Here is a 14,001-nt window from a genome sequence, read left to right as displayed (position 1 = left end):
AACTTCTGAATTGTCTCAACATGTATTTTCCTTCTGAACATTCACTGTCTTAGGTAAAGATATTTTTGCCCCTATATTTGATTTAAAAAAACCAAACAAACCAAAACAACAAAATGTTTACATACATTAACAATGATATTTTTAATTATTACATATGTGTATATTCTGAGCTCCCCAAGGCAGGGGTCACAGCTCGTGGCAGGGCTGACAGGACGCAAGGCCTGTGAGAAGCCTTATCAAAACCACAACAGAAGGGTTGTCAATAGACTTCTGCTACACGGAAATCTTGACTAGATTTCTAGATGTCTAGATTTAATAATGCAGAGAAGTCAAAAGCCATTTATGAAAGCTACAAAGTTGCTATGTTTTTTGGAAATTCCAGCTGCACTACCCGATTTCAATTGCTCTCCAAGTTACCAGGCGCAGACTGAACCACAACACAGAATAACCACTGTAGCTAATGAGGTTATTCTGCCAGTTAGGAGCTACCTGAAGGTCACACGGCTGCCTGAACAGCTATAATCACAGCTCCCCCTCATTTCATCACCGCTTTGCACCAGCCGCAGCCCCAGGCGCCGACAGGAGCCGCCTCAGGCAACCGCCATCTTCCCGCCCCGCCGGCTCCCGGCCAGCGCCTCGTCCCGCGGGGCAATTCCTGCGCCCGATCCCGGCCCCCCGCAGCTGGGACCCCTTCCCGCCTTGGGGCCGGGAGGCCGGGCCCGCAGCGCCCCGCGCCTCACCCCGCAGGCACCGCAGCGCGGCGATCGCCGCCGTCACCGCAGCAACGGCTGCGCCGCATGGCCCGCCGGGACCGGGACTCGAACCCGGACCCTCCGCAGTGTTCCCCAGCGCGGTCAGCGCCGCTGCCCGGTGCCCCCGCTCCTGCCTCGGCCCCGCCGGGACCGGGACTCGAACCCGGACCCTCCGCAGTGTTCCCCAGCGCGGTCAGCGCCGCTGCCCGGTGCCCCCGCTCCTGCCTCGGCCCCGCCGGGACCGGGACTCGAACCCGGACCCTCCGCAGTGTTCCCCAGCGCGGTCAGCGCCGCTGCCCGGTGCCCCCGCTCCTGCCTCGGCCCCGCCGGGACCGGGACTCGAACCCGGACCCTCCGCAGTGTTCCCCAGCGCGGTCAGCGCCGCTGCCCGGTGCCCCCGCTCCCGCCTCGGCCCCGCAGCAGCGGCTGCTGAGGAAAAGGCAACAATAAACACACCGACTTCCTAGGTCAAGTCTTGGTCCGGCAGAAGAAGAGCTTAGCTATCTGCTTGAGTGCATCTGTGATTCAAAACCACAACATTTCTAACTATTCTGAGTCTCCTGAGACAGGCTGACCTGCCGGGTGGTGCCTGGGGGGGCTTTTCCCGTGCATCTCACCAAAGGAATCCCTGTTCTTGAATAAATGTGGAAGGAAACAACTCTAATTAAAAGCAAATACGCCAGATTCATTATTCTATTAAAGCATTAAACACAGATGTCAGTAAGGGTATCATTAAATGCAATATTAATGAAGTAATTAATCAAACCAAACTTTAGTATAAATTAAGAAAAAAGTATTTTCACTTGTATATAATTTACATTTTCTTTAAAATTATCATATATGGGATGTAAAAACGTAGAAAGTAAATGTTTGTTTTATGGCATCACTAAAGACATTCACATTCCACCTGATTTTAATAATCAGTGTATTTGCTATAAATGAGGTTCACCTACTCTTGATCTTTAGATATAAACATTTATTTTTTTTTAAGTCCTCATTGCAAAAATAAGCAATCAGTAAGTAGCAATAAAAGAAATTTAATTTACACATAAATTCCAGTATATCAACATTATTGAATTGATAGGAGTGACAATGAAACCCTGATGGATGCCTTTAAGTGTTACTGTCTTCAAATTTATACACTGGCTAAAATTTTTTAAACTTGAATTAAGAGTCATGATAAAAGCTCAAAATACAGCCAAGAATTAAAATAAGAAATGCTACTAAACAGAAGCTGACTTATTCTGGTGAAATCAAGTCCAGGCTGACTATGTGTCTCATAGTTGGCCTTCCATGGGGGCAGTTCCAGGGATGCTCAATCTCCCCCATATGTGTGACCAGTTTCCTCATTTCCTGCACATTCAGTGCAGTTCCAATCATCACCTGCAAGTAAAGGCAAAAAACCACAATTAGTATTTCTTTCTCCATATTGACAAGGGGCACAGATAAGAGCAGTACTTCAGCTACTAGAGCAAATAAATACTGTGCAAGGCATTAAAAGCAGAAGGACCTATAGGCTGAACAGAAGAAAATACAGCTAAGTATGTTTCTAAGTGCACTAGTTTGAAACTAAAAACCTACCATAAATTTCCCCCTGGTTACACCAGACAAAAACACCAAGAACAAAAGGAAGGATATTAGCTGTTGATAACAGTAAATAAACTTCACGTGCAAAATATATAGATAAAAAAAGTTATTTGTTTGAAAACAAGCATCATGTGCTGTACTTACAGACTTTCTGCAAGCCCGAGAAGCAAACATCTGTCTGACCCGGGAAGGCCTACACATGACTCCAGGGCAGTCACTTAACATGAAGATCAGCTCATCTATGTCCTGGGGACCAAAAGTCCAGTTCTTGCTTGTTGGCAACGATATTAATTTAACTCTTTGAGTTACAGGAGCTGGAAGATTTGCAATGCTTAATTAAAAAAAACAAAACAGATCATCACAGGAAATTAATTACCTCTACTTGAGGGAAAAAAACATGAGAAATTCCTTTGACAAATTAATGTGACCTACCTTTATGCAGAAATTTAAATTCAGTCTTTTGATGGATGTTATTAACTAACCCAAGTGGTAACTATAGCAGATAGCCTTTTAACATTAACAAAAAATAATTCCTTGGAAAGTTAAGAACAGATAGACCTAATTTCTGACAAATCCTTCCATCTCAAAGAATGAATGGGTTTATTAAGCTATTTTGAGGTTAGGTGATGACAAAATAATTAAGGATTTTTGTTGGTAAGAGATTGATAATTTAAAAAAATTTAGGCAAAACCTGGCAAGATTCTGGAATGAAGAATATGGAAAAAAATCTGTAGTGACCTTCCAAATACCAAAGTGGTAACACACAGCACTTTTGTGTCCTTGCTGTACAAGGAAAACAATAAGGAGCTTGCAGGTTATACAACTAGCTCAGAAGTACACAGCAAGCCAATAAAATCCATAAGTAAAACCAAAGAACATTATTTACCAATGGTATCTACTAATTTATTTTCTAAATTTATCATTTGCCTGCATACAACTCTGCTAGGAACAGCAAATGTACTAATAAAACAAAGGGATTTCAATATCACACATCCAGTAATATAGTCAACCAGTGACTCCAAAGAGTCTTTTTAGAAACTTCTGTGAACAGCCAGTGAGAGAACTCTGCAATGACCTGGTAAACAGTGCACAGACCACAGAATCTTTAGTCTTAAAACAACAAACCATATACTACAATGCAGATTATTTCAAAGTTTCTGATAACTAGCAAAAGGTATTTTTACATAATCAATGAAATGAAATGGTTTCATTTTTTCACTTCCAGCAATTCTGGACAAAACTCACCATCTTCATTTATGACAAAGTCAAACCCATTTTTTCTGAATATTTCCAGGTTTTCAATCAATACGCTTTCACTTACAGCAGTTAAATTGAGATTTTGAGGCCTGAAAGAGAAAAATATAGTATTATGTAGGTACATAGTGCAAACCACTCAAGACAGATTTCAGAAGCAACCTAGAGATATTAATACACTGCTCTCTCTGTTAAAACATTTCACTTTGTTAAAAAACCAAACCTCACTACTGAACAATTTGCTTCAGGTGTTAGTCAGCAGTTCAGCAGGTTGGGCAGCACTCCCTGCTCCTGTAGCAGTCTCCAGTATCCTCAATGCATATCCTCACTATAGGTTGCCATGTAAGCCCCCAGTGTAACCTTCTTGCCTGCTGACTTGCTCAGCAGGTTGGGCAGCATTCCCTGCTCCTGTAGCAGTCTCCAGTATCCTCAATGCATATCCTCACTATAGGTTGCCATGTAAGCCCCCAGTGTAACCTTCTTGCCCGCTGACTTGCTACACAGCTACAGATCTATCCACAGAATTTATTTTGCATGTGAAGCCTCACTCTTTGGAGCACAGAACAGAAAAGCAGCTTTTGTCTTATGTGTTTTGAATGTGTGGGATGCTGCATAAATACAGTCACAGATACCATTCTGAAACAAACTTAACAGTTATTATTGTTAAAATAACTGCAAATACTTACACTATCAGCTTCTGACCTTGAAGAACAGTATGTTGTTGTAACATCTCAAAGTTGTATTTCTCGTCAGTAGCATGTTGGTCAATTATGAAAAGATCAGAATTCAACTTTGTTATTATAAACCCTAAATTGAACTGGCCAATGATTTCCATTTTTGCAAACATTTCTTTACTGTATACAGAAAATATAAACATATTATAAATTACACTTCATCAGTTATCATGTTAAGACATTAAAATTTAAAAATATCTTTCTCCCCTGCAGAATACTCTTCACATTTATTAAAAAACTAAACTTGTTTAAACAGGATATGAATGTGGAAAAGTAATCTGGAATCTGCCACTGACTAATGAGGCCTTTTCTGGCAGAACACAATCCATCACTAAGGCAGGTCTCATGCAGGATTCTCTTATTTTAAATACAGACACTGGTGATCATAAAATTAGAAATAGGCAGTATGTTGATGGTGCAATTGAAGAACATTGAGGGCAGCATCATGGTTTAAGTAAGGCAACTGATACTTGCCTTTTCTTCACAATTAGTAGGCTTTCCTAACCAAAGGTAACAAATCATATTCTTTTACTGCCATGTGATCATCTGAACGTAACTTATTTTCACAGCCAGTGCTCACCAAATTGCAAATTCATGAGGAAGAAACAGGAGTTAGGCAGCTTTTTCAGAGGGTTCTTACCTGTCAAGAAACTGGATGTGTCTCTGACTAAACTGCAAATTACAAGTCTGAACTAAGCCAAATCTACAGTGTTTTGGCCATCTTTTTAGTGTCATTTTTCCACATATCATTTGTGCTTAGTTCAAAAAGCACAAAATCACTTAATAATGGACATTTTAATAGCATAAGTGAAATAAAAGATACATACAAAACAAACAGGTAGATGTAAGCCTTCAGCACACCCCCCAAGACAAGTCTTATATTTTTTCTTAACTATTTTTATTAATTGATGAATAGAACATGTTAAGAAGGTGAAAATACCTGATCTCTTTTCTTAATTCATCTTCTGCTACTTTATTTTCTCCAGGACTAATTTTTGCTTTAAATCTTCTGTAATTTTGTGTTTCTGTACTCTTCTGTTGTTGCTGTATTACCTTTTTAAACTTTTCTGCTAAAACCTTCATAGAGAATTCAAGTGGCATGATCTTCTTTTGAACTTCCACCAATATATCAACACTTGGCATAGAGTTCCCAGTATTCTTCACTTCAGGACATTTACCTGCCTTGAAGTCATCTGCTTCACTTTTAAACCTTCTGCTTTTAAAACTTTTTACCCTTGGGGAAGAACTACTGGCTTCCTGAGATGACTTATTTTGATTAGTCCAATCATTCACTTGATTTAACTTGTGTTCAGTGCCCAAAACCTGAACATCACATTCCAATGATTTGTCACAAGATCCAACAGTTTTGAGACGTTCATTTTGAAGTTGCTCTTCTGAGCCACAGAACTCTTCAGTAGTATTAATTACACTTTCACTATTGACACAGCTTCCAGCTTCTGGTGTACTACATCCAGCATCTGACTCAGAAGTGGTACAGAATCCAGAATCTGCATGATCTTCTAATTTTCCTAAATATCTGCTTGGAATTGACATACTTGAGTCTACCTTTTGACAACTCTCAGACTCCTTACTCAAGATAGTCTTTTGAGTCTTCATAGTACCCAAAGCAGTATCAAGTGACACTTGTCTAGGGAAGCTGTGCTTTTGTTTTACATTTTTAGGGCTTTGAAATTTACTCTCTGTTGTTTGATGGAGAGAGAATGACTCTCTTAATCTGGCAAGAGTCATTACTCTTTTCCCTTGACCACTTGGATTTTCACTCTCAGAGTCAGGCAGCGTTTCTACCAGAGGCTTTTCTGTCTCTTCAGAAAGTGTCTTCTTCAAGTTGCCTATTAAAAACAGAATAACATTTTTCTAGATTCTAAGTTAGCTGAAAACATGAATTAAATTATGTGTTTTAGTTAAGGGAATTAAAAGAGAGGTAGAAATCCAGCAAATCCCTCAAAGCAGCCTGTAAGCTTCACACAGCGACCAAGTACGGGGCTGAAATGCATTAACAGCCAAGAGACAAGCAGCTACATCTTTAAGAAACTTAATGGAACTTGAGTTAATTAATTTGTAATATCTTTTTAAACCAAAACAGCCATCAGTCCAATCAGTACATTGATTTATATTATCAAAATTTAATGACTGAGTGATAATGAAAAGCAAATTGCTTACACTTCAGTGATCACATGTCTGTTGGCAAGGTCTTAAAAGAGCTGGCACAACAGATACTTCAGATACTTGTTATAGTTATGATTTTCAGATAGAGGAGTTCAGCCTCGCAGCTTGACAGTCCAACATGTATTTTACTAAAGATTAATTTAAGATAACAATAGGAATCTGGCTACAACTCATTCGATAGGTCAGTGAAAAAGAAAATCAGAAGAGGTTCTGTTGAAACAATTGAGGAGAAGGAGGTGGTAGTAACACAGTAAATCAATTTTGAAAGATTATTACAGAATCAGCAATTTCTGTACTTATAAAAGAATCAAAGTTCAAAATCCAAGAAACTTGTAGTCAAATTTCAGATTTTATTGATGAGTCCTTAACCATTCTTTCTCAAGACATTTAACTAAAGGAAAGACAGATCTCTTCCAGTATCTCAGGATAAATCTTTTTCAAGCATTGTCTATTAATTTTGTGTTATTTTTTCCCCATGAGGTTGACTGTAAATCACTTAATAATTTAGGGTCCTCCTTTATTCTTTTATGTCAATAACCATCTCCCAATGTAATCAATACATTAAAAATCTGCTCTGAAAGCAATTAAGTCAGACATTTTTTAACAACTTATTTCAGTTTTTAAAAACACATTTTTCTGTTTTCAGTTTTCCACTGTACATCATGCACAAAAGTTTCACATTTTGTGTCCTACCTGTCATGTCCAGAAGCTTCTGATTGACATTCAGTTTGTTAACATCACTACCAAACATCTCCAACAGAGAAGTTTTTAAAATGGCTAATAAAAGCTTTTCCTCCTGAAGTAAAATTTGCCTTTTGTCTGGAGTTACATTGATGTCAACACGCTCTAATGAAAAACAAAAACCAACAGGATTTATTGTACATGAAAAATATATTTTAAAAAAACCACCCCTGGCTCAAAGCTTTCTGCCTCTTCACCTTCCATTTTTATTTCACAGGATTAAAACCAAATCCACGGCCAACATTCACAGTGAGTCTGTAAACATATAACTTTCTCAACATTCCAACAAACAAAACAGAAGCTAATTCTGTGCAATAACATGATACAAGTTTCCTTGTATTTAAGCTAACCACAAGATTGCCTTTTTTTGCCTTAAGTTACTTCTGAGTATAGAAAATGTGGAGGGGAAAAAAACTGGAACCACAGCTAGACCCCATCTCTCCCTCACTAACTGTAGATCAAAAAAATCGCTGCAGTCCAGGGAAGTCACATGCATAAAAGCAATAATATTCTCTAAATAAATGCTATTTATTCTTTAATGAAGTTATAGCCTTTGCAGAAATTAGAGAAAAATTTTCACAACATACCAGAGTCTACACAAATGTTAAGGACAACAAATGGATACTGGTGTTTATTGTAAAAGTGATAAACTTCATTCACAAGCTTGACAACCTGTAGAGAAGGTAAAAAAACCCAAACTATTAATGTCAATCCTATTATCTTCTATTTCCCACCAATGTGTGTTATTTAAACCCCCTTCAAAGCAATTAATGTACGAAATACTTTCTTGTGTGACTGAGCTATTGTTCACACAGACACAACGAAGAGAAAAACTCGAGACACAGGAACTTGCAGCATCAAGTCACAAACATACCTATCAGCTACTAATCCAGAACACTGAACAAGTTAGTCCTGGTGATGGTAGAAAAATGAAATCACCTTTGCTGGATCACAGGGACGTTGGTTGATAAAGAAAAACTGTCTGTCTGTCGTACTCCTTCCAACGCCGTGATCGCAGCGAGAAATGAAGCCTGAAATACTGTTTAAGAACAATGTAACATTGAGGTTAAACAGAGGAGCAAAGCAAAAGACATCTTCCTGACTCTAAACGTATTTAGCGGAAGACTGTTTCAAATGGGGCTAAAAGAAACATCATTGTACAGCAACAGTAAACATGTATACACATTTCCTCTCTCAGTTCCTTATCTGACAAAGGCTGGATGTTCAGTCACATAAAGATATCAGACAGTTGAAAACGTAGCTTGTTCTGATTTCAAAAGAAGTGACATTTGTAATTTTTCTGCTCTCAAAGCAGACGAGAGGTCAATTGTGAACTGTCAGTCAGATACTGATGCATTTTTTGGTCAATCTTGTGACTAGAGAGATTAAAAAGTACACTTGAAGAAAATAAAGGTAATTTATTGACACAAACTGCCTCACATTAATCTCAATAAATAACAGTTACAATTAATCCATCCAATTACTCAGGGAACTGACAAAGGTGACATTCAGCAGATTACAGTAATATATAATTAAACACAAGGCAAGGACAGTAGATTAGCTTTTCCTACTCATCTGACTAGCCACATCTTAGTCCTGAATTGTTTTAAAACAAGCTATGGTGTTTCCCAAACAATATACTAGTACTTACTATACTGTTCCAAGTCACTTTTAATACTATTACCACCACACTGATTTGTTGTTGTTATTGTTTTGTTCCTGTTTTGTTTTTTTAATTTTGGATTATGGTAAAATGCCAGTGGCAGCAGTGGTTTGTACTTTTCTCATTACCTATAAAGATTTTGTGGCATGTCAGTATTGAGTCCATATTCTTCACAAACAGCTTCACTAGGAGGTAGCTGAACAAAAGGGATGAGGCTCTGCAACTGAAAAAAGTGAATGATTAAATATGTATAGATTTTTTCTTCTATTGTTATTTATTAGCCTTAAAATCTATTCCATAAAATGGTGGGGTTTTTTTCAGTTTGGCTGATCAAGTCAAATATTTGCAATACCCAGACCTACTAGAAGACAGGAGAAACAGAAGCAGTGCCTTAACAAATGGCTGTTCTTGTCCTTTGCCATCACTTCTTTTGCCTTAGTTATTTCACAGACCCTTACTTTCAAATGTGCATGGATAGAACAACATGACTGACTCCTCCAGCTACATACTTTTGACCTAATCAAGTTTTATACAAAAAGGCAAAAAGTATAATAGAAGTCTCTTCTGAAAGAACAATAAAACTTATGTTATTTGAATCACAAGCTACCTAAGTACATATATGTTTACCAAAGACATTTTTGCTGTGATGCCAGTATTATTTTTCTGCCATTAGAGCACCTTCTACTGATTTTACATTTAAGTAATTAATATCATACAAAAGGCCTATAAGCTAAATCTTCTATTCAGAGAACACTGGATTTTCAGCTACACTTGTCGCTACCTGGCAAGACAAAGTTACATCTTTCATCTAGTCTTTCAGCCACAGCATGAACAGGCTTTGAAATCTCTCCAAGGACACTGTGAAGGCAAGAAGTGCTTATCAACTACCAGCAGCTATCAGCAACTCAGTATTCCTTAATAGTTGTAAAATGTATTTGTAGAAAGGATGCTTTTATGATTTTTTTCATCTTTGCTTCCTTCTAGAGGATAACTATTTTTCAGCTGTTATTTAGAGAGCATCATAGTCCATGTCTGCACGGCTGACTGCAATCCCATTTAAAGGTTAACCTGAACACTAATGAAACTTAGTTCCATAGAAAGAGGTTGTAAAATCTAGAAACACCTCAGTTTTCTGTTCCCCACTTAAAACTTTCACATCACGCCATTCTTAATATTTTGTAATTGCTGGTTCTTGTCACCTACAGACCTTGGTGCCCACACAAACCTTCAGAGGCTTACAGGCACAACAGCTCACAGAGCCGGCTTCAGAGAAATATTAAGTAATAATACTATCTCCGAAATAATTTATCTTCCATCAAAACATCTCTAAACAGATTTAGAAATTCAATGGAAGCCATGGAGGCTGCACTGTTTCTCCTCTTCCAGCCTGTAGGGTGTGCTAGAAGTCAACACATGCTCCATCTTCTAAGGTTTTTAAAGGTTTCCTACATCCCCTCTATTTATTAACGTTAAAATATCTCTATGCAGCTGTATTCTCTCTCTCTTCAATACTAAAAGTAATACCTGTTTTTGTCCAAATATTGCTCCAATATTTTCCTTTAAACTAGGACTTCCAGTAGTTGATACCACTGAGCTTTTTCTCCCTTGGCCAACTTGATTAGTGCAGTTAATCCGCACTCCTTTTGAAACAACACAGTAGGCCTGCAGTATCTGGACCATTTTTGCATATTCCTATTAAAGAGAAGAAATGTCACATTTGTATGAAATGTCTCTTTTAAAAATAAAAACATATATAAACAAAACATTCAATACTTGCAGGTAACACAAAAAGGGGGGGGGGAGAATGTTTTCCTAAGTCTTTACAAACTAAATAAAAAAAAAAAAAAGTGAAAAACAGAGTCTTTAGAAACAAACAGCATGTTTCCAAGATTGATACTTAGTTATAGCACAGCAGTCATTGACCTTAAAATACACAAAAGTGATCAAAATATTAATTATTTTCAAAATCTGAGAATGTACTTTTAAAACCAAACACTGTGAAACAGAAGAGGAAAGCAGACAGGGAGACTTTTTTTTCCTGTTTGATGAAGATATAAGACAGGCATGGCATGGTCTGACATAATCAATGTACGCTGCAGAGAACTGAATATCATTCAGTAGTGAATAAATTCTGGCTCCTTTAAATTAGTAATCTCTGGTCTTACCCACCTTTTTGATGTTTCTTTGGAATTCCTTATGCCTCACTGGCAGGGTATAAAACAACTGCTGGATTTGAACAGTCGTTCCTTGCTGTCGTGGAAAAGGAGTTTTCTGAGTAATTTTACCATTGTGATCAAATACCAAACGAGTCCCAACCTTTGCAGACTTGTGATAGGTAAAAATGGTAACATCACTAATGGACAGAAAGAGGCAACAGATTTACTCACTGAGCACTGTATTTTCTCATGCATTTTTCATGACCTAATCAGGCATAGAAACTATATCAATACTGCTCATTTAATGACAACTAACTCTATCACCACAGACACCTGAAAACATACCTGAAAAGCAGCCAAACCTTTTCCTACCTACAATGTAAGTATTTTTATTTGTATTCCTTTCATTCTTCTCCCTACAAGGCAAAGTTTGATGAATGCTACACTCCTCATACCAACACACTGCAGAATATTCTTGATGCACTGTGCACAACAACAGAACTGTGCACAAAAGCTGTGCTATTTTGAATGTATAGTTTGTCTGGAAGGAGTTTAAACACAGTTTTAGTAAGTTACAGCCTAGCAAACACTGCACATGGATATAGAATCATAGAATGGTTAAGGTTGGAAGGGACCTTAAAGATCATCAGGTTCCAGCCTCCCTGCTATTATAGTGCTTTACCTCAGAGGATCAGACACTTGGGCAAGTACATAGTCCCATCCTCAAAAAATCTCTACACTTAAGTAATGCTAAAGTTTTTATATAAAAGAACCGATCAGGTACTTTAGAATCATAATTTTGGTTGGAAAGGACTCAGGACATCATGCAACCTCCTCCTCAAAACTGACTGTACTGGAAGTTCCCAAAGCTTCATTTTATCAATAATAGTAAACTGAAAAGTTGACTTCAATTATTTTTGTCCATACAGTAACTTTCTACTAAAAATAAGCTTAACATTAAATACCTTAATGCACACAGCGAACTCAGAGCTTCACCTCGAAACCCAAATGTTTCAACATGTACTAGATCAGAAAAATCTTGTATCTTTGATGTATAATGTTTCAGAGCTGGAAAAAGATATTTAGAATATATATTTCACTTCCAAGTGACACTGGTCTAATCAAGTAGATTTTGCATGCCTATCAAGAAGCAAAAAAACTTCTCTATTATTTGTTTTATTTTACATAATTATTACAGCCAAAATAATAAAATATTTAATGTTTCCTTTCCTCTCTTCCTATAAGCAAGATCTCTTTAAAGTTACCAGATATATTTATTATTCCATAGTTACAGCCAAAATTCATGTTACATTATTGGTCTATGCATTACAAGATGCCTCAGAGTAACACCCCATGACTTTCCCTGTCCTGTAACAGTAGGAGTTTCTGATGTTCCATATGCATATTGTGAACACACAAAGTTATTGAGTAATAACTGATAATGAAACAGATCCCTGGGCATTGTATGAAAAAAAGAAACATGCTTATTTCCATGGCAGTGGCTGGTCCCATTTGTCCTATAGTATTGTTTCTGCTTCCATTTTGTGCAATTTAAAACTAGCACATGGAAAATTTGACAGGGATGCAATGTCAGTTCACTTTCAGCAGATACTCGAGTTCATAACTTGCCCCTCAAGAGTTTTATTTTCACAAAGCCTGATGCTTTCAACACTGGCTGATGACTCAACATGAATGAACCAAAATTAAGATTTATAGGACTCTCTCTTCTATAATTATTTCTATTATTTGTTCCACTAGAATAAGCAATCAAATCAAAGACTACTTCTGATACAAGAACTATAACCAGAACAGCACTGCAAGAGTCCAGCCTAGTTTTGCCCAAGGTCTGCAGGTCATACATGAATTTTGTAAATCTGAGGATCCATTAAAAAATTATTAAACTTAGGTAATTTGTGTGTTTTTTTTGAAAGTAGCTTTCTCACTGAAACCATGCTTTCAAAACATTCAAATACAAATAGTGAAAAAGGTTCAACTTACTTAAGCCTTCAAAGTTTTCCTCTTCCACTCCTGCTCCATTATCTGAAACCTCTATCAGTTCTGCTCCATGATCTTTAAGTTTTATATCTAGAAAATTGAGTAATGAAGTCTTTTAATTCTGCATGTTCATACACAGAATTCAGCATTAATTTTGTACTTGAAGTAACTTTACAAAGTAACAGTTTTCCATGTCAAGTTTGAACAGCAAAAATATGCTCAATAGCTGAGAGAGGTTAGAGCAATCTAATGCAAACCAGCCCGTACTTGCAGGTAGTTCAGTTTAATTACACTGTTGTTTTCCCAATTACAAAAATTATCATCCTGGCAGCTCTAGAAACTGCAGCCCTGCCTTAACCACCTGCTAGCCCGAGGCCACCAGCTACCAGGGCCTGGTCACCAGTAAGAGCTACAAATAAAACAGATAAAACCACATCCTCCTGGGAGCCCAGCTGGCACCTGGGAAACAAAATCCTTAATTTATCTGAGGTGCAAAATCACTTCAAACGTGCTTGGCCCAAATAAAAGAAACATTGTTAAGATGCACACTGTTTTAAGGAAAAAGCAGCACTTCAGAAGTCTCTGAATTGTTATGAAATTAGGACGGGAAGGGGGTTACCGATGTTGGTAGCTCCAGCATCCAGGCTGTTTTCCACCAGCTCCTTCACGGCAGTGCCGAGACTCAGCACAACCTGTCCGGAACAGATGCGATGGACAGACCTGCGGTCGATGGGCTGGATGGCTCCGGCAGGATGCGGGCTTGGGGGAGACAGGGAGAAACGCGGTAGTGCCTGGCACGCGGGGCACGCGCGAGCCCGGCCGCGCGGGCCTCTGAGGCGGGGACACCCGGAGCCCGGCGGGGGCACAACGCGCGGGGGCACATCGCGCGGGGGCACAACGCGCGGGGGCACAACGCGCGGGGGCACAACGCG

General features: G+C 38.5%; 1 protein-coding gene across 1 annotated transcript; it reads right to left on the bottom strand.

Moving 5' to 3' along the window:
* Positions 1 to 1,820: 1,820 nt before the first annotated feature.
* Positions 1,821 to 13,952, bottom strand: PMS2 (PMS2 postmeiotic segregation increased 2 (S. cerevisiae)). The gene is given in 18 exon segments (XM_010003328.1): positions 1,821 to 2,135; positions 2,484 to 2,653; positions 3,585 to 3,685; positions 4,280 to 4,377; positions 4,379 to 4,422; positions 4,425 to 4,447; positions 5,268 to 6,177; positions 7,208 to 7,360; positions 7,843 to 7,927; positions 8,195 to 8,294; positions 9,047 to 9,141; positions 10,443 to 10,593; positions 10,595 to 10,610; positions 11,084 to 11,271; positions 12,040 to 12,142; positions 13,073 to 13,159; positions 13,689 to 13,828; positions 13,885 to 13,952. Coding segments are annotated over 18 exon segments (2,676 nt in total). The 3' UTR covers positions 1,821 to 1,991.
* Positions 13,953 to 14,001: the final 49 nt, after the last annotated feature.

Source organism: Chaetura pelagica, unplaced genomic scaffold (genome assembly GCF_000747805.2).
Source record: "Chaetura pelagica isolate M959 unplaced genomic scaffold, ChaPel_1.0 scaffold138, whole genome shotgun sequence".
Classification (NCBI taxonomy): Eukaryota; Metazoa; Chordata; class Aves; order Apodiformes; family Apodidae; genus Chaetura; species Chaetura pelagica.
This window is presented reverse-complemented; position numbering and strand designations above follow the sequence as displayed.